At 36.6% G+C, this 21,041-nt stretch overlaps 4 protein-coding genes across 4 annotated transcripts; all 4 read left to right on the top strand.

Moving 5' to 3' along the window:
* Positions 1–1,336: 1,336 nt before the first annotated feature.
* Positions 1,337–2,815, top strand: LOC110854906. The gene is made up of 4 exons (XM_022103337.2): positions 1,337–1,419; positions 1,499–1,550; positions 1,803–1,876; positions 2,005–2,815. Exons 2-4 carry the CDS (start codon positions 1,520–1,522, stop codon positions 2,590–2,592), a joined length of 693 nt encoding a protein of 230 aa, XP_021959029.1. The 5' UTR covers positions 1,337–1,419; positions 1,499–1,519; the 3' UTR covers positions 2,593–2,815.
* Positions 2,816–6,638: 3,823 nt separating this feature from the next.
* LOC118436975 lies at positions 6,639–8,651 on the top strand. Its single transcript, XM_035855696.1, has 4 exons — positions 6,639–6,689; positions 7,382–7,844; positions 8,155–8,273; positions 8,360–8,651. Exons 2-4 carry the CDS (start codon positions 7,415–7,417, stop codon positions 8,453–8,455), a joined length of 645 nt encoding a protein of 214 aa, XP_035711589.1. The 5' UTR covers positions 6,639–6,689; positions 7,382–7,414; the 3' UTR covers positions 8,456–8,651.
* Positions 8,652–9,589: 938 nt separating this feature from the next.
* On the top strand, positions 9,590–13,859 carry LOC118437065. The gene is made up of 4 exons (XM_035855841.1): positions 9,590–9,706; positions 9,838–9,902; positions 10,014–10,084; positions 10,493–13,859. The coding sequence occupies exons 2-4, from the start codon at positions 9,851–9,853 to the stop codon at positions 11,054–11,056; spliced, it is 687 nt and encodes a 228-aa protein (XP_035711734.1). The 5' UTR covers positions 9,590–9,706; positions 9,838–9,850; the 3' UTR covers positions 11,057–13,859.
* A 5,069-nt stretch (positions 13,860–18,928) lies between these two features.
* Positions 18,929–20,389, top strand: LOC110854905 (pickpocket protein 28). Its single transcript, XM_022103336.1, has 8 exons — positions 18,929–19,021; positions 19,079–19,213; positions 19,273–19,417; positions 19,477–19,539; positions 19,603–19,753; positions 19,815–19,918; positions 19,980–20,117; positions 20,229–20,389. Exons 1-8 carry the CDS (start codon positions 18,929–18,931, stop codon positions 20,387–20,389), a joined length of 990 nt encoding a protein of 329 aa, XP_021959028.1.
* The last annotated feature ends 652 nt before the right edge of the window (positions 20,390–21,041 follow it).

Here is a 21,041-nt window from a genome sequence, read left to right as displayed (position 1 = left end):
GTCGTAATTTTTTTCGTAAAGAATACTAAAAAACAATACTTTTTTGTCATTTATTACATATTTTCCCAAAAATGATTGTGTGACCTGCTACAAAAAAACTCAAAATATTGCTAGGTTACATGTACATAAAATAGTAATATTTTGAGTTTTGTTGCAGGTCACACAATCATTTTTGGGAAAAAAGTAAAGCATAAAAAACTAATATTTTTTTATATTCTTTACGAAAAAAATCACGAGGAGGTTAATTTCAGGTATGGCTTTAGCATGTATTGTGAAGCGTAAGCGGTCCGAACAAACTCCAAGAAACCCTGACAACGTGTTGCATAAGAACGTTGAGTCAGCTCACTTCCAAAAATTGCATGATAAACCAGCATCTTGCCGTCCTTTGTTCATCAATAATTTGAGCCAACGTTTTAATGAATGTGTACAAACAGACGAGTTCTACAGATAAATGCTACCTTAAACTTCCTGGCAGTTAGATGAACGACTATGTAAAGTGGTCCGAGGAATGAATCATTCCGAATGATTACTCATAATTATGTAAGTAAAATCAAATTTGTTGCGTAGATATGTATGCACATTGGGTTAATAAACGCACGTTATAAAATTATTTGATACTAAATTTTTTTCAAATATGCTAACAAATGTAAACCGTTAAGTGGGAAAATTTTGCTAAATTTAGCTAACGAGTTTAGGTAACAATTATTAAATAGTTATGTATGCTATCACAATGCTTATGCACTGTTAAAAATCTGGTAGAGTCACATAGATACTCCGTGTTGGTATTGGTTTGGTAATAATTTCCTTCCGGATTGGTAGTAAATTGTTTCTTAGTGGTAAATTTTTCATTACGACGACATTACTGAACGGTAATTCCCGTTAATACCAGTGCCGGTAGAGTCACATATGTACTCCTGGTCGGTAATGATGTAATACCAGTTTTCTAAGAGTGTAGGAATAGATCTTGATGGGTTCACTCTTAATGCGAAGCGACTATATATGACTCCACCAAAGTGGTATTAACAAGTAAATATTTTTAACATGTAGTAAAATTTTATCGTTTCGGTATGAAATTTTTGCGGACCGGTATAACAATTTTAAGACCAAGCGGTAGCAGCTTTAATACCGAGAAATCAACCTGCCTGCCTTTATGTGCCTGCATCTGTTAATTAATTATGTATGTAAATATATGCGACAGATGCGGACGGAAAGTTGCTCAATTTTCCTGGAAAAAATTCATCCACAAAGGAAAAAAAAGACGTAAATGGATGATGTCAGTGAGGGGTTTTAAATGTATTTACTTGGAATAATAACAATTTAAATGTTAACATAAATAGAAAATTTCCATTTAAAAAGGGTAGTAAATATTGTAGTCAACAATACCATACTTTTCTGCTCAAATTAATTTTCTAGAAACAGGTAATAAATTTCCCGATCTTGGAAATCACACAAACAAATTATATACTAATATTTTTATTTATGTACCTGGTAATATTAGTCGTATAAAAATCAACTGAAGATGGAATTAAGGTCGTTCTCGTCACGATGCAGTAAGTGATTCGTTTTACATTTCAAATTTGGTTTTAAAAAGCAGTATTTCTATTATAAAATATATGACAATTTTTTATTAAATATGTATAAGTAATTTTATATTTCATATCATCTACAGACATTTAATTTATATTTTGATCAGTCATCTCTACGGTATTCGGGGATTATTGCCTGATTTTATTTTCAATAACTGTTAGCTTCCTATGAACCACTGTCATCTTCAAGTAAGAATAATTGATATTTAATTCCAGTCCCGAAATCTGAGAGGGACAACGACTCGCTAGACAATAACACTGCCACAACGAAAGTTTTCAGGAATCCGTTGGTAAGTCACTCAAAAACTGAGTCAAAATGGACCTCCTAATTTTGGAAAAATATCGTAGACATGATTATTGGCGGTGCAAATATGCAAACAATTTGCGTTTCTTTCATTAATTTTAAATTTTCCTCCAGATTCTCAACCGCGTGTTCGCCCAGCTTGGCGTCCCTGACTTGAAGTCGTCTCGTCTCGTGTCTCACGACTGGCTCGATATTTCTATCGGTTTCTTAGGAAAACTTACTTCCCTCCGTGTAAACGAGCTTTTCCGCCTTAACGGGTCAAACTTACGCGGACTGACCCCTGTAGACGACAAGCTAATCCAGCGGGTCAAACTGACCAACACCTTTCACGCCTCCGTGCCCACCGAGAAGACGGGCAAGGTCATAACGGACGCGGTATGGATGCTGAATTTCACCCACATCCGACACATTACCGTCTTCATCGGAGAACTGAATATCGCTATAACCAGCCCAGTAGTGATTCAAACGTGTCAAAAACTCCCAGTTTTGCCTAATTTGACCTCGCCTAAGTTCCACTTTGACGCATTCATGACCCATGATACGTTCCTCGTTGTAAATGTAGTCCACACTCACAGAAAAAACGACACCGAATTGACACCATTCCGGTGTCTATATATGACTCTACCGGTTTGGTGTCAAATTGACACGGCGCGGTGTCAATTATGTTGCACACCGTGGCGGTGTCAACCCAACATACCGTAGTGACAACACCAACACCGCGAATGGATCAGAGGTTGTGCTCAGTTATGTTGCTTCGACACTGCTAGGTAACGATATGACTGCAATTTAATATATGCATGTCACCACCCGGTGGCAAATCGTCCCCGGATTGTGACAACTGAACTACAACTTTTAGTAACAAATATTTTATTTTACGTTCAACAATATTAATCACTTAAAAAATTAATAAAGTATTTCAAACATATTCACAAGTAACAAATTATAACACTCGCACATATCAAATAATATTTTTTTCTTTATACCTTATGCACTTTTAAAGAAAAAACTTATATGTACTTAACACGGTGATGATCAAAATATGAGTACATCGTTAAGTTAAATTAAGTTTGCAAAAAAGATTTAGTAATAATTAAATTGGCTGTCGGGTGGACAAATCCTTACTCGTCGGTTCCCTCGTTTGGTTCAGTCTTGAGTTTTAGCTTTCTGGAAACAAGTTTTCAAAATAAAAATACACACAGTAAAATAATTTTAATTAAATGAGGGAAAATTAATGTAGGTTACAGATTTTAACTCACCTGAGTCAAGAAATTTGTAGTAGTCGTTAAACTTATTGAAAAACAATTTTTCCATCGAAATCAATGGAACACACCAATTAATTTACCCATTGTGTTGACTGTTTCGTGGAGGAGGAAGGAAAATGGCCGCCAAGCATACCCGTGCACAAGGAAGAGACTGACACAATTTGGTGTGAAGTCCAGGTCTCGCTTGCTGCTGTAACATCGTATCGTGTCAATTCGACACCACAGCAGGAATATCGCTGATACCGGTAGCGTGTCAACGCGTTTTTTTTGCTCAGTGTCATTTTTACACAACGGTTTGACACTGTTTAGTGGAATTGAGGTTGACACCGACGGTTGGTGTTAACGAAATTCTTGGTTTTGTTACCAAGTTGCTAAGAGTGCACCTCCTGCAACTTTTTGTCGACGCGGGCCCCAACCTGACCTCCTTGGACGTTGTGGCGACACTCTATCCGAGTTTGGAGGGGTGTAAACATCTCAAAGTTTTGACTTTTTCATTTGCAAGTCAAGTCCGCTTTACTAACCTGAACTTTATCGCGGTGACGGAAATGTTAGGTCAGGTCAAGGAGTCCTTAACAGAGGTGGAATTGCATTACCTTGGTTATTACTTACAACCCGTGCTGCTGCAGGTAATTTATATCAACTGGGAAGCGAATAATGATGGTAAATATACCTATTTAATGAGGGTATTCACGACAAATTTCCAAATTTATGAAAAATTCATTTGCACGCGAATTTGCACACTAATTTGTATACTTTCTAAGTTTTTGTCAATATTATGTTGCCATGAATACCCATACATACATAATACTATACGTCACGATTTCACGATATCTTGCCTGTCTTGAAATGTGTCACACCAGAGCTGGTGGATATCTAGTGAACATCTCGGATTATAACTTCACTTGTGTCAAGTATAAGCTCACCACCATTAATTTAACAAAATTCCGATTATTTAAATATGTACCACAGGACCAGAATCCTAACGCTCCCGTCATGTCGAAAGTTGTCTCTCTCACCATCGATCCACTAGATGAGTACCCTCTCCACCCTTTTTTCGACGAGGAACACTTCCCAAGTCTGAAAAAGCTCCGACTTCACAACCTCTTAGGACGGTCAATCCATTTGGATGTGTTCAAGCGACATCGAGGCGTTGAATATCTCTCCGTGGAACTGAGCCAGGCCATAATTGAGGTCGATTTCGCGGCCAAGATGGTCTCATTATTTCCATCCGTTAAGAAATTTGACTTATCAATTGATCCATTGTTCACCAGGAACCACGTGACCACGATGACTCACGATGACTTTAACTGAGCGATTGAAGCGTTCCGATTATTCGATCTGGAAGAGGTCAACGTGGTCATAAGTTCTATCCGTGAAACGGTCTTGTTAGTTGCACTCTTGAAAAATATGTCCGTCTGGAAAGGTATGAATCATAAATAGAGTGTTTGAGTAGAGGGATTTACTTGGGAAAAACGGGGTTAAATTAAATAGAACAAGGAAATGGATAAATCTGTATAGTCAATAAAGTATTGAAACTTTTCCGTGTTGTAAAATTTGATGAGAATTGCGTAGAAGTTTAAAATGAGTGAAAATTGCTTACTTGTTTTGTAAAAACAATACTTTTTAAAAAGTTGCAACTAAAAAAAGTAGAATCCATCGTAGAGTCTGGCTGCTCCTGACTTTCCAATTCCTCTTTTGAAACATACAAAATTTTTCAACTTGAAACAAGTGGCTCGCTAAATTAAATTTTGTCTCAATGTACCTCAAACTGTGCAAAAGTATCTATGTAAATTCCTATGCATATGTAAATATCCAACTCTGTGGTGTGAATTGCATATTTGCCAAAATGAATGAATATTTAGGATTTTTAAAATTATTTCATTTTAGGCGTTAAAGCCGTCCATTTTAACAGGACTCATGTAATACAGGAAGATTTTTTGAGCCACGTTAAAGACATAATTTTGTACAGTGGAGTGTTTAAAAGTGTGAAAATCTCGGGATATGAAGAAGTCTTGAGAAACGTGGTACTAAATTACTGTGAAATTTCCATGTTTGTATGTATGGAGTTTACACGTAACAAGTGTATTACTAATTTAGGGACCGGAAATTCTGGAACCATTCCAATCCGACTTTGAAGCCAGTGGTGCCCCGATTGAGTTGACAGGAGGCGTACATTGTAAATTGGTAGCTAGAAAACGGCGTGGATTAGCACACAATTAATTTCATTGTTAGAACATTGTTTTGCATCGTTACAATGCATGTGTATTTAGATAATAGATTTGTAAATAAGTACGTAGTTATAGTTGTAAAAATTTAAATACGTAACTAATATATTAATAATGTATTGCAGGATGTCATAAATATTAGAATATCTACAAAACATACCCCACTAGCCAAACATTGATGACACATATCTATTGTCAAAATTATACGAGCTAAGCGTTTTCAAAGTGGATAGCCAATAATACTCGCATCTCACATGTGCTCACTTTTCATGGAAAAATATTTATAACGAGAAACAAATTTACATATGATGAGTCACAGTCACAAGATGTCAATATGTGCGATCAATGATGAGTGTTGATTTCAGTCTCTCTAATTCGTGGCAAGTCTGTGATTTCTGCACACTTAAAAATATGAATGCTATAATATGGGTAATATCCAACCAACTTTTGGGGGCAATCGGACATCCCCCCTTGAGTCGGGGTATCATCGAGGTAAAATGAGAATTTAACCGATTCCATAGATGAAATCCTCCTATGGGGTCATATGATACAGCTAACTCGATCCGTTCAATAATAACACTAATATCTTTAAGTGTGCAGCCAAAAATAGAACGACCAATCGCAGATTTTAGGGACTGACACCGACACTCACGTATCGCACCGTGCATAATAAATATATACACATTTCATCCTCGTCCCATGCTTTGTTTGTTAAATTCCCAAGTCGACTTATTAAATTTAGGTACTCGAAATAATAAAATTGAAAAGGAAACATAAATACGTAGAGTATTTAGAAATACGAAATGTCCATTAAAATATTATAATCAACAACACAATTTTCCTTTAAAATTAGAAACAGTTTTCCAATTTAAGTTTCACCCTAACAAATTAATTAGATTAATATTTTCTTTCACTTTGGAATTTCGATTTTAGAAAAAAATTGACCGAACATGGACTTAAGGTCAACACAGAGTTCTTCAAAGTTCAGTAAGCGATCCATTTTAAATTTGACTATATATTTTTCTTTTACAAAAAGCAGTTTTTTAATAAAATATAAGACAATTTTTTCCATATCTATATTATACATAGTCCGACCATAAGTTCCCGTGAATGCATTTCCGGTGATAAAGCCCAAAGTATTAGAGCTATCTGATAGAAATTTTTGTGGATGAACAAGGTATTAATCTTGTTTAGAAATCATAACTTCGTTTTCACAATTTCCTCCACGGGCTTGTACACAAGACATAAGTCGTGGCGAAAACTGCTCGATCGCGGCACGCACGGATTTCCAGGGAAAAGCGCCAGATCTTCAGTAAGTGCGACCTCAGCCCTTCCACACTTGGGTGAAATTTAGAGCATACTTGTACCTATAATTTTCACCACCAGTCATAATTTAGGGGATTAAGGTCTGCAGATACTGAGCACCGTTCTACGGATGAAAAAAAGTCATGAAAATTCGTCTGAAGCCAGTTTTGGACAATTTTGCACCTTGCGCATGAGCAGATTCTTGTTGAAAGGTCCAATGTCGATTTTCGGAGGGTCCAGGGTTCAGGTTATTAACGTTTGGCTTTAGGACACTCTGAAAATAATTCTTGGCTTCAACTTGTACCCTTTGCGGTAAAAAACAGAGATTTCATTTCTCCAGCCAACTTGCTCCCATGCACACAAAATGGTCCATGGTCCATCAGTGGACCAATTTTTTTGCGGTCCATGATCCACAGTCCATCCTGGACCAATTTGGTGCCGTGGACCATGGGCCATTGCAAGCTATTTTCATGACAAGTTAAACATAATCTGTTCCTACCCTCTTTAAAAATAATGCTACCCTCTTTAACAGCAAATATACTTAATTATTAACTTTACATATGCTTTGTTAAATTAACTTTACACTGGATTTAGTATAATGTACTACGTAATATCGAATTTGCAGTTCATTAATACTGAAAAGTGAAACACCATTTTTAATAGGATATACGTTAATAAAATTCGCACATGTGTATTTAGGTACCACAAAACCTGAACCCTTACCTTCCCGTCATGTCGAACGTTGTCTCTCTCACCATCAATCCAGTCCATGAGTACTCAATCCCCCACTTTTTTGGCGAAGAGCACTTCCCCCGCCTGAAAAAGCTCAGCCTTCACGACACCTTTGGCAAATCTGCCTTGTTCACGCATCTCAATCTGTGGAAGTTTCACCGAGGAGTTAATTTCATGTCTCTGACCCTGGATCGGACTTTGATCAAGCCCGATTTCGCCGAGAGGATCGCCTTCCACTTATTTCCCCATGTTAAGAAATTCGACTTATCAATACTTCTCATTTCGAACGGGATCGAGTTTGCCCGTTTGGCTAACCGAGCGATTGCACCGTTCCATTTATGGAAGTTAGAGGAGGGCAACTTGGTCATAAATTTTATCCGGAAATCGGCCTCGTTAGTTGCAGTCTTAAAAAATGTGTCCAGTTGGAAGGGTATGTGCATATTAATTACTAGCGTTTAAGCCGTCTCCCGCCGGGCGAGAGCTTATTTGATTATCATGATAATTGAGTGGGATTGTTTATAATTCCACAGAATTAATCTTTTATGGAATTATTGGTATTTAATATGTAATTAGCTGGAAATATCTGTTTTGGGCCATTCGAAACTTAACTTTCTCCACTTTCACTTCCGTTTCGGAAAATTCTTTCATATCCGTTGCACATAAACATTTCCAGTTTATAATGTAGAAGAGGAAATATGTTTCCGAAAATATGCAAGATTTTAAAAATTATTTGATTTCAGGCGTTAAGACTATCGTTTTTGAGGCAACTCATGTAACACAGGAAGATTTTTCTGGCCACGTTCAAGACATTATTTTGTATAGTGGAGGCTTTAAAAGTGTTAAAATCTCGGGAAGCGTGGTATGTATTCCTCTATTTACATAATTGGAAATATGTATTCGTTAAATTTTCGAGTATGTAACCAGTCTTATTATTAATTTATTTAGAAAGGGAAACTTCTTAAACGATTTCAATCCGAGTTTGAAGCCAATGGTGGCCCGATTAAGTTGACGGGAGGTGTACATCGTAAACCTTATATGTAGTTCAAAAAACGGCGTTGATTAAAACACAATTAATTTCATTATTAAAACATTGTTGTCTATCATTTCAATACATATTTAGAGCTCATTGCTTTTGCTTACACATGTAAGTTGTAAGTAAATATCTAAGTAGTTAAACAAATACATATGTGGAATGTACATAAATATGACAAAATTTAATAAATACGTATCTACAAGATATACAGATGCTCGTACCCGACTGGCAAAACTTAATAATTTCATAGAATTAGTTTCACTCGATCACAAATTCAATTAGTACGAAATTTAAAAAGGACACAATCTACTAATGCGAAGGTTTTGCACGGATATATTTATATCGGAACATGAGGAAAAACGTGGAAAGTTGACAAATTATACATTTTTCAAAATTTTACTGCACATTTTCTCCTCTTTGGATGCAAATATACCTGCCAATCCTACGCGTTGGGAAATCGCGTATGTCGCATATTTCATATTGTGATCGATTGATACTGATTATCTTAAAGACGGATAGCATGCGAGACCTCCACCATACATACATATCTCAAAATTGAAAAATCGTACAATTTGTTAAAAGCACTTATTTATTCACTTATAATTTAATTTATTTAGCCTTAGCAAATTGTTTGATAAAAATTACAAACAAAATGAAAAAAGTGCCGGCGTTAAATTTCACCATGGTCGGGATTTCTAAGCTTATATGCACACATGTAAAGACTAAAACATTAATTTTCCTATATTTATCGGCACACATTTACCCGTTCATAAGTGCAACATATTTATATTCTAACCTCCGCTTCACGTTACGTGATTACATTAGCCGAATGATTTTATTATTTGAGACCAGTTATTTTTATTTTGGCGTTTAAATTATTCAGTTTAGTATAATTTCTACCCCAAAATAGAAATAAAAATAACTGGTGTCAAATTATAAAATAATTCGTAATGTACATACTCATTGTAATGTCACGTAACGTGAAACGGAGGTTATCCACATCTCGGGTTTGTACATTTTTCATACTAGGTAAACAATCAACATGATGAGACATGTTACTTTGTTTGTTAGACAACAAAGAGGAACAAAATGATGATGACAGAACCGCGTGCCAGCCAAGTAAAATAAAAACTCCTTTCACATTTCGTTCCTGTCACACGTTTTCTTAAATTTCCAAGTATGAGTTATTAAATTTACTCTGAATAATAATAACTGCGAAGGAAACATATTTAGAAATATCAAATTTGCATTAACAAAACGTGAGTAAATTTTGTAATCAACAACACCACACTTTTCACGTCAAATAAATCAGAAACAGTTAAAACGTTTCCCAATTTAATTATCATGCTATTAATATCTTTGTTTATATACTTTCCAATTTTAATTTTAGACGTAAAAATCGAATGAACATGGACTCCGGGTCATCTTCGTCAGGAAAGAGTTCTTCAAATTTCAGTAGGTGGTTCATATCTTAATTTCCATTCATTATATTTTGTTTCTGCGTGATCAGCAAAAACAGTTTTATTTTAATTAAATAAAACTAATTATATATTTACTTTCTTTCAGGCTCGAAAGATGACGGCGGCGACTCGTTTAACAATAACAATGCCGTGACGAAAGTTTTGAGAAATCCGTTGGTCAGTCAGTTAGAATTTTTAATTTATCAATTTCATTTATCTGCGGAAAGGTTCCCCTTAATTTTGGAAAACATGATTTTTGTGTAATCTGCACATCATGATTATTGATGAGTGAAAATATGCTAACAGATTTTGTGCTTATGATTATAAATTTATGGGTACCTTTTTCTAGGATTTTACTACATTTATTGCACTGCGAGACATGTACATAAGTGGAAGAAACTGCAAAAAAGTGCAAGAAATCGCCATCTAGCGGTTTCATATTTCGCCCATATGTACACTCCCTTGTTGCATTTCCTTCAGGTCAAAATCATGCAAGAAATCACTTTCTTGCACGTGGTTACTTCCACTCCAGCCGAAAAACTGACTAAATCTTTAACACCCCACTGATTTTAAATTTCTCCCCAGATCCTCAACCTCATCTTCGCCCGTCTCTCCGTCCCCGACTTGAAATCGTCTCGTCTCGTGTGTCACGACTGGCTCGACATTTCCACCGGTTTCTTAGCAAAGCGTACCTCCCTCCATGTCAACAAGCTCTTCCGCTACGATGATTCGTCAAAGTTGGTCGACCTTGCCCCCGTCAACGATAAACTAGTCCAGCGCATCCGATTTTGCAACAATTTCCTGCCCTCAGTTCCAACCAACAAGACAAACGAGGTCATATCGGACGCAGTACGAATGCTAAATTTCGCCCGTGTCCGCCACATTACCGTCTTCATCACGAACAATAACGTTGTGACGGGTTCGTCGGTGGTTAGAGCGTGTCAAAAACTCCCAATCCTGCCAAATTTGACCTCGCTTAAGTTCAAGGTTAACCCATACGTTACCCATGGAACGCTCCAGGTTTTAAATGCTGCCCACCTCCTGAACCTCTTTGTCGACGCGGGACCCAACCTGACCTCTTTGAACGTAGCGGGAGCCCTCTATCCGAATTTGGGGGGTGTAAAAACCTCAAAGCTTTCACGACTCTAAAGGGCGTGACTACGTAAAACGTTTAGTCACGACTCTAAGGGGTGTGGCCACGTAAAACGTTCAGTAACGACTCTAAAGGTCGTGACCACGAAAAACGTCCAGTCACGACTCTAAAGGGGGTGACCACGGAAAACGTTAGGTCACGACTCTAAAGGGGGTGACCACGAAAACCGTTAAGTCGCGACTCTAAAGGGGATGACCACGAAAAAGTTAGGTCACAACTCTAAAGGGGGTGACCACGAAAAACGTTCAGTCACGACTCTAAAGGTTGTGACCACGAAAAACGTTCAGTAACGACTCTAAAGGTTAAACCTTCGGTCACAACTCTAAAGTATGGCATTGTTCTAACGTTTTAAGAACGTTTAGGCACTTAAAGCAAAACCCCGCCCTCTAGCGCTGAAAAACAGCCAATATCCGATAGGTGGCGCTGGTAGGTAATTAAAATTAGTAAGGCACAGGTAAAGTGTCCACGATACCGTGGGGCACAGAGGTCACAGGTCAAGTATAGTGGGTGTGCCCAGGTCACAGGTCAAGTGTCAACTACGTTAAGTGCCAAGTTTAGGGATTGTATGCAGGTCGCAGGTCAAATGTCAAGTCCAGGGGGGTGTACCAAGGTAACAGGTCAAATCCAGTGGGTGTGCCCAGGTCACAGGTCAAATCTAGTGGGTGTGCCCAGGTCACAGGTCAAATCTAGTGGGTGTGCCCAGGTCACAGGTCAAATCTAGTGGGTGTGCCCAGGTCACAGGTCAAATCTAGTGGGTGTGCCCAGGTCACAGGTCAAATGTCAACTCTGGGGGTGTGCCCGTTCATTTGATCAAGTCTCGGGAGATCTAAAGGGTGTGTTTCGTTGTTATCGTGTTCGTCAACGTTTTAGCGAGCTTTAGCGAAAAACGCCCTCTAGAAACGAAAAATGCAACATAGTGCCCAAACTGCCGCTAGGTGACATTAGCTTGGACCATGTGAGACACGTGTGTAATCAAGCGCCAAGTTCAACTGGTAACACACACACACACACACACACACACCACTGCACAATTCTTGGTTCTGATGTGTGCGCTCATCAAAAGCCAAGCCTGATCCAATTGCAGCTGTGGTTATTCGATCTAGTGGTCGACAACGTTTTGGAAACGTTTGTATACTTTCTGCGGACACGCCCTCTAGTGGCAAAAAAAGCAACCTTGTACCTGAAAGTTCCGCTAGGTAGCGTTGTCCTGCAAATTTAATAAAGATGGGGCAGTATGATACACGTCATCGAGTGAAAAGCTTTGAGAAAGTTTTGAGAACGGTTTGAGAACGTTTTGACACTTTCTGCGAAAAACGCCCTCTAGCGGCAAAAAGTGCAACAAAAATGAAAAGGCCGCTTAGTCTACTTTGGGGTAAAACAATAGTAAAAAAGCTCGGCCGAGTGCAGAAAAAACTCTGCAGAGTTCGAGCTCAGCAAAAATTTGCCGAGTTTGCAGAGTACCGAGTCTAAACGAGTACTCGTTGTAACCCTAAACCTGACAATTTTTATTTTTTTAATTTGTTTCCAAATTTATCATTTAGAACATGGAAAGAAAGGTGGTAAAAGTCAAAGACATGGACAATCTTCGATACGCTGTTAAACGACTGTTAGAAGAGGTGGAAGATTTGCAAAAAAAGACGGCAAATGTGCAAAGGCTTTGTAGTTTCTCCCTTCACGGCAAGCGACTCATATTGTACTCCATCGCTATCTTGGTATGCATTTATTTGTATCTGCATAAATTAGAATACTTTTGTTACATGTAAATACATCATGTATTTATTATGCATGAGTCCAACAATTTTCATTGAGGGCTTTCACGTCACCTTTGTAACCCTAGTAAATAGCGTAAATTTACGAAATTTTTAAATTTAGTAATTTACTCATGAAAATGCTGTCCTTACACAGCATCATAAACACACGTAAGATTGGTGCGTCTTTTTCTGTCGTAAAAATATTTCTAAATAGTTGACGAGTAGTTTTTTAAGAACAGCTACATAAACACGAAGGCCATGAAAACCCTTATTGCTTTACTTAATTCGCAGTAACGCATAACAATTTTGTAATACGTACTTGCCAAGCAAACGAAGAATTAGGATAATTATCATGCCGCATAATTTTATAAATTCTTGTTAAACTGAAAATTCAATTAAAATAATTTTAAAAAAGCTTGCTTAGGCGAGGCGCTGCTAAAAGTGAAAAACAAGGCCTCTGGCATATCTTTTAAATATCTCGTACCTTTATCATTGTAACAGGAGGCTTTGTCTCACCGCGAGGCCAAACATTTTTACCGTTTACCATACCACGACGTTTATTACTTACACTTTCTGCTAAGATATTCAATTATTGCTAATTAAAATTGTATCTATATGTATAAACGCTTAAACAAACTTATTGCTTCGAAAGGGTTGTAAAATTGAGTGGATTTTGTAAAATTATTATGCAGAGGACCAATATGATCAATAATATTTATTTAGCTCATAATTAAATTCGATAGTTAACCAGTAATTCAGGTAGCTAATAAAATTTGATGGATGTGCACAATTTTCAATAGGTGTTATGCAAAAAATTAAGATGCCGACGCACGAATAACAACGCGAGGGTATTTCCTAATTTTATTTACATATTAAAACAACTAGTTTTCAGTACGAACTAAAAAGTGATAAATGATAATTTTGACGTAAACCCAGATTAGTTAGGTTCTTGAGAATATATTCTTCATTACTAGAGGCTTGGCGTAAAATGTTTGGCCTCGCGGTGATGCAAAGTCACCAACTCCTGTTACAATGATAAAGGTACGAGATATTTAAAAGATATGCCAGAGGCCTTGTTTTTCACTTTTAGCAGCGCCTCGCCTATGAGCCCGATACAGTTTTGGCAATACAGTGCGGCACCCCATCAGCAAATGAAGGACAGGTCATATCCGACGACCCGTTTCCACCTTGACCTAAATCACCGCACATGGTAATCGGTGATCCCAAGCAGTCAAACCCGATCGTACAAGATGCAAAATTTGTGTCGCAAGCGGACGGTGCAATGCAGAGTTGGGCAACCGCAAAACTCAAGGTGCACCCCTGATTTACATAATTAAAGCAGTTAATTTAAACATGACGTCGGAATTTTTGAAAATATTTTTTTAAGTGTTACCAGGATGACCAGTGTGACGAGTTGGCTCTTAAAAGTATTCATGTTTTATGTTATATCGTCCATCTGACTGGTAAGACGGGAATGTAAAGTACGTTGGAGAAATTTGCTTTTAAATAGGATTAAACCCGTGCTTCATTAACTTATGATCGCTCAGTATAGCGGCATGATTACTGTACTAATTGGTACGTGAGATTAATTAACTTATTTATAAATGCTATGAAATTGCCCAGTTTACTTAGGCTTAAGGAATTTGATTCGATGGCATCATCCCTTCCAGCGGTGCAAAATATTTTAGCTTTGCATACGTTTGTGTTGTTTACATAAATATATGTAAATGTTGCAACAAAATATAAGGAATGAAATAAAAATATATACATATGAATAGGTATGCAATATGTATTTGTATTGGGGGATTCATTATTCAAGTCTTTGCAAATATAAATAGGTGAAACTTTCACCTGTTGAAAATTTGAAAAAATAGTCAAATTTTTAATTGACTGACCTACACTCTTAAAAAAATCAATAACCGGTGGTATTGATACGTGACTCTACCGCGTGGTATTGATCAGGTATTAAATTAATACTGCGTGGTAAAAAAGTTAATACCAATTAGTATTAAAATTATTACCATGAGGTATAATTTCAATACCGGTTTTATACCAATATGGTATAACCGTTTAATACCAAGGCGGTAGAGTCACGTATCAATACCGTTAGGTTTTTTTCAATACCACGTTTCTAAGAGTGTACACGTAGCCATCATCTGATCAAATTCCTCATCTGGACAAATATTTTGCATCTATAATTCCCAATTTAAAAAATTACAATTAATTGTGTACATATACTAGCAATTGTAGTAAACAATTATATGTCCTAGTATTGGCAGCTAAGGATAAATATATATGCTTCATTCAATATACATATGCCGTGCTGTCATACCAGTCGTGATATAATAAATTTGTAAATCATACTCGATAGTATTTCTCAAAATTGGCATTCTATGTTCTTTGTCCAAACTGAGGATGAGTGGAGTCGAGATATGTGCATACATGCTTAAATTTATGTGTAGCAATAAACACATGCATGTATGTATGTATGTATGTAACCTAATGCATACATTTACATTATACATTCTTAAATTTAAAAAGTTGTAAATACGTTATACCATGTCAAATTTTGCAGTTATATAAATACTTCAATTAATTTTTTTTAGAAAATCAGTTCCCAATTTTTACAGTTTATTTGGGGATCATTATTAATGCTTTAAAAGCATTATTTATGGTATCTGTATTTTGTGAAAAAATATAAATATGTGTGCATGGAGCAATATGTAAAGTATTTCTTATATTTTTTCCAAAGAATTGATCGGATTAAGCAGTTCGGAACATAAGGCATTTGATGGACATCTTATTTTGGTAACCATGTCAGCTGATAATACGTTGAACGTTGAAAATTTAAAGTCCGGTTAAGAACCCGTTTTCGATATTCACTAACTTCATGGTTAAATTAATACGACTTGTTAATCGAATTTTAAGTATTTTCCGTGTACAAAAAGACTTAAATAAAATTGGTCCTATTTTTTAGATAATGGAAAACGGGAGATAAGGTCGTCATTTAAAAAAATTTGATTATATTTACTTCGAAAAATTTTACTTTTCTTATGGAAAAGTTGAGACTGTTTGGCATTGTTAAAATGAAATGTGTCTGATTTTGATTTGATATTATTTATATACTTAATACTAGATTATAACCAAGCGCAGTTATGTACACTATAAAGCATCCGGTAGAGTCACATATGTACTCCGTACTGGTATTGATTTGGTAATAATTCAATACCGGATTGGTTATAGTTTAACTCTGAGTGGTAGCGATTTCATTACCACAACACTACTACCCCGTAACGATCGATATTACCGATGCTGGTAAAGTCATATATGTACTCCGTTCAGTAATGATTCGTAATGATTGAATACTAGATGCCTAAGAGTGTAGAGTGTTTAATTGCTGGATCTAATATTTGAATTGCTTTATGTTTTTGAATGTGTTAATGTTTAAATGTTTCTTGTTTGAAATAAAGTGATTAACTCATGCGGCCCTTCAGCATTCAGTGCATGTTTATTTTTCACTAGCGTTTTATTTCAAAATATTCCTATTGCATACATGTATACATTCACTCATTTAATGATAAATGAATAAATTATTCATTCAATATTCAAAAATTGAATGAATATTTTACTCTGATTTTTGAATATCGAATGAATATCTATTCAATTCGTGGGAATCAGTAATGAATTAATATTTTTTCAGTATTCATTTTTTACTCAATAGTTAATACATAAGGAAAGTTGAGAAATTCGTTTAATACTGTGAATTTCCAATAAAATGGGTAATGAAGGAATGGTGAATAATGAATAAATGTTGAGTAATTTGAATTTTTTTTACAAATTATGCATGAATGCATAAGGAATGAATACTTTTTTGAAGGCTTTGAATGAATGAAGTTTGAATGAACAAATATTTTCTGAACATGTATTTATGTCCTATTGGAGCCAAGCATAAATTGCATATTATGAAAAAGATGAGCAACATACATACATATTTACATATGAATTGCACACAAATTCCACTATGCAACATCGACACAAGAGGATCCATAAACCCAGAACAAAGAGCATGGACGAGAACAAAGAGCTTTCTCCAACCCTCACCTGCAATTAACTCCGCTATTCCGTGGCATCCTTACATGCAAAAATCTGTCAATCAAAACCCAGCCAGAAAGCTACGGTAAGGGTACAAGTACTTCTTTTTAAATTCTTTTGTTCTTATCATACGTGTATTTTTCTTCGTCTTATGACCAATGAGTCAGCCAGACCACGCCTAGATTCTGTGGCCAACTTTCACTTGTCCGTGTCTTTAAGCTCAATTCTTTAAAATACTATTTATATTCGAAGCAAATTTTATTATATCACATCTTTACAAATATTGAAGGCGGTATAAATCTAAGACTATTGTTACTGCATGACTCAAAAATGCGACGTCAAGAGTGAAAGTATATAGCAAAGCTTCATCTCAATTCGAGATTTAGTAGTTATTTAATTAATTAGAATATTGTCTATTATCTCACAATGGTATAAATTATGGGACAAGTTTACAAATAAATTGTGATTGTGGGTCGAAGGGGACGCGGAAATTCGAGCCGCCCGAGACGACGAAGGGCCGCGCATGTAAATCCAAGACTTCTTGACTTGAAATGTGACGTCACAAGTGAAAGTAGCAAATTATTTGTGTCTCTAGGTTGAAATATTAATCATATCTTACGGAAATTATGTACTCGAGTACTGTCGTCACAAATTCTTAAACACCGAAATCCGAATTTATTGTTGAAGAATGACATAAAATTGTGAAAGTGAAAGTAGCAAAATTGTATCTCTATTCAAGATGTAGTAATTATTTAGTTATTAAGGACATAGGCAGTTCCTCCAGCATAATGTAAATTAGAAGATAAGTTGAGGTCATGGATGTCGAGAGGGATGCGGAAATGGAAGCTGCCCAAGGGGACGAAGGGTCTCACCCGTTCTGCGTTTACACCCAACGGAGCTCTTATCCCTGGCTAGTTGACAATTTTAAACGACGTTGGCAAAATCTCAAAACTCGGTGGCAAAATTTGATGAAATGGGAACCAGTTCCGGAATCCGCGTGTGTCCGAATTCTTAAGAAAGTTCCCGGTTTAAAACAAAGTGCCCAGGCCGGGATGCATGTTTTGGCAAGGTACAGATATTTTACGGTTAAAAATATATAAGATTACAAATATTATGCTACATGCAGATTCAACAATCTAATTAAATTAAGCATTTTAGTGTCATATCGGTCTCCATAATTTTTATTTGGATGTAAATTAGACAAGAAAAAGATGTTGACGTGCACGATTGAACAGATAATGAAACATGTATCATATAAATACAAACATAATTAGGATAAATTTAAAAGTGTGTGGCCAAGGCAAGAATATTCAATTACATCTCTTTCCAGAATGCAATATACAGAATTCGCATTGTGCTCCTGTGTGCGCATCTTTTAGTTTTGGTTCGCATTTTTTTCCACTCTTGGAACAGTCAATGGTAGTTTGAATTGCTACCTTTCTCCCATTGACGCACTTGTAAAATGCGTGCGGGACACATTTGCTGGTGCTGTTGTGCGGTTTCAACTCATAACCACAATAATATAGCCAATTTCCTGTTGTATTTACCTGAGGATGACACATGCAGCCAGATTCAATTTCGCCATTGTAAACGTAATCCAGATTTTGTAGAGTGGCTTGATGCTTCTCTTCTTCTACAATAATATACGATAATATACCAGGGAATGATAAACTGTTCTGAGATGATAAGGGGATGCCTTCTAAATGGGAGAAGTTACAACTGCAAAATTTTGTTCAAAGAGCACTTTTCCGAATGGGGTAGCTCATGTATTTTCAACGGGATTCCTGCAAAGGCAACACGGCGGTGCATATCTAATTTTCAGATTTCATGTGAAGTGCATATATGTACAAGAATAATGAGTAATTCGTATTGGCTTTAAATAGGTACCAAACCATCCAATCTGCAGTGGGGAGCAGCACCAAGGAAGAAATTCAAGAGTGGCAGGAAGCCGACTTAGACGAATATGTCACAAATCTCGAAAAGAAAACCGATACGGATCTACATCCTGCGATACCCTAGAGGCAAATGGCGCCTGGTATATCATCCGGACTGACGTTTGCCATCAAGGAAGAGTTAGAAGATAAATCCTGCGTTCACACTGACAACACTGGATTTATGGTAAATGTATTTAGCTGCATCAAATGGATAACTACGAATATAATTTCATTTTAATAGTTGGCAGTAAGCAATCCAAGAGACGAGCCACAAATTCAACGATTTGGTACGGCATTACCATATGGGAGGGAAATTTATGTCTCCCTTTACCCTGAAGTCATCTTAGCCGAGAAGGATGCCAAAGATGTTTCCATGGTTAGCAATTTTACAAAGGATAGAGCCCATTCGGTACTAAATTTAATTATTTGCCGAAGGAACGGCGTGGCTGTTACTTCACCGATGACAAGGGTGACGCCTATTTGGATTTCTACAAAAAGTATTCCCGACAGAATTGCTTGGAGGAATGTTTCGCCAAACCAATTTATGTAGCATGCAACTGTGCTAAGGTCTCCTCACCTGGTGAGTTTTTACAACGCCTTAATTTTTGTTACAGGACCTATCTTGTTTTCTGCAATTAGGATTCCCGGGGCGAAAGTTGTGTTCTCTCCACAGTGTAGATGGTTGCGTCAGATTCAAAGAAGGTAAACCATTAATCAACATAATTTATTTTTAAATACCCAATCACATCAATCCCAAACTCGTAGAACAAATGCACAACGAGGGACTAAAGGATGCATGCAAAAAATGTCGCCCAAATTGCCGAGACACCAAATACCGGACGTCGGTTACCTGGAGTCGAATGACAGAAGAGCGCATGAATTACTACAAGGAAATGTTCCATAGCACAGATTACAGGTGTGCGGACTAAAGCATAAAGATTTTGAATTTCTTAACAAATATATACCTACTTATTTAGCGGCGACAAGAATATTACCATTTCCGTGGTAAATGTCTACTTTGCGGTTGATTCAGTCCACCCTACACGAAGGAGTGCTAGATACAGCACTTTCGAGGAAGTTGGTAAGGTTTCGATAATAATTTCGATAAAGCGGAAAAATGAATGTGTTTTCTTTCTGACAAGGCCTAATTGGTGGGACTGTCTCCATGATTACTGGCTTAACCTTGTTGGATGTAATTGAGTCTCGTGTACTAATCGCGGTAATAGTCGTGGCAAAGTACAAGGTGTGGAATAATCTTGGAAGAATGGGAGGTCCCGCCTGTGAGTAACTTTCTTCGGATTTATCACATTAAAATAAAATTTGGCTTCTAACTAGCCTGCTTAATATTATTCATAGCAAGAGTTAATGTGTTGTATACTAATTTCTTTCAGTTAATTGGAAACTATCGATTCCCAAGTTCCTGAGACGGAATAATAGGGTGGTTCCCGAGGAAATTGAGATGGCTGCAATCCAGCAAAGGCCACAAAGACAAGCATTACCACGCCGTCGTCCATCCCATCCGATGGAGAATCTGCCTGGATATCTTCCGTAAATCTTAAACCCCAATGTGCTCAACATTAAAATGTAAGGTCAGGATACTAAAACTAATTGTAAAATCCATTCGAGCATTTAGTCAGGATAGTCTATCAAATATGTAGTTGCTTTGCGCTGATGCAGAACATAATATTTAAATCAGTCGTATGTCACAAAACCTATGCACGATTCCCTTCCTACAAACTCAGCTTAAATCGCTTTCATTGTAAAATTTTGAAACAATAGCAGTAACATAGCATTATAAAGTGGTATTGTTCTTATTGTGAAGGAAGTGACGTAGTTTATATTACCAGAAAAAGTTGGCAAGTGACGTTGAGCCGTATAATTGGGAATTTATATTTCCCAAATCGCGAACATATAAATCAAGGTGTATATTGCTTTGGAATATCTTATATAGGATAATATAGATAATATAGGATATAAATATTTTAAATAAGAAACCACAGAAGATCATTTATCTAACATTTAAATAATTTATTACTAATATTGATAGTGCAAAACATTTATTTTTATTTAATGTGAAACAGCCTTAAGTATCTGCCAATTAATTTTCCTTTCATCTACATAGTTAACAATGCAAGCATTCCACCGGTTGCCCCCCCCCGATTTTGGAGAAATTAGTATAAATTAGCCATAAATTTAATTTGCAT

Source organism: Folsomia candida, unplaced genomic scaffold, assembly GCF_002217175.1.
Source record: "Folsomia candida strain VU population unplaced genomic scaffold, ASM221717v1 Fcan01_Sc011, whole genome shotgun sequence".
NCBI classification, from domain to species: domain Eukaryota; kingdom Metazoa; phylum Arthropoda; class Collembola; order Entomobryomorpha; family Isotomidae; genus Folsomia; species Folsomia candida.
This window is presented reverse-complemented; position numbering and strand designations above follow the sequence as displayed.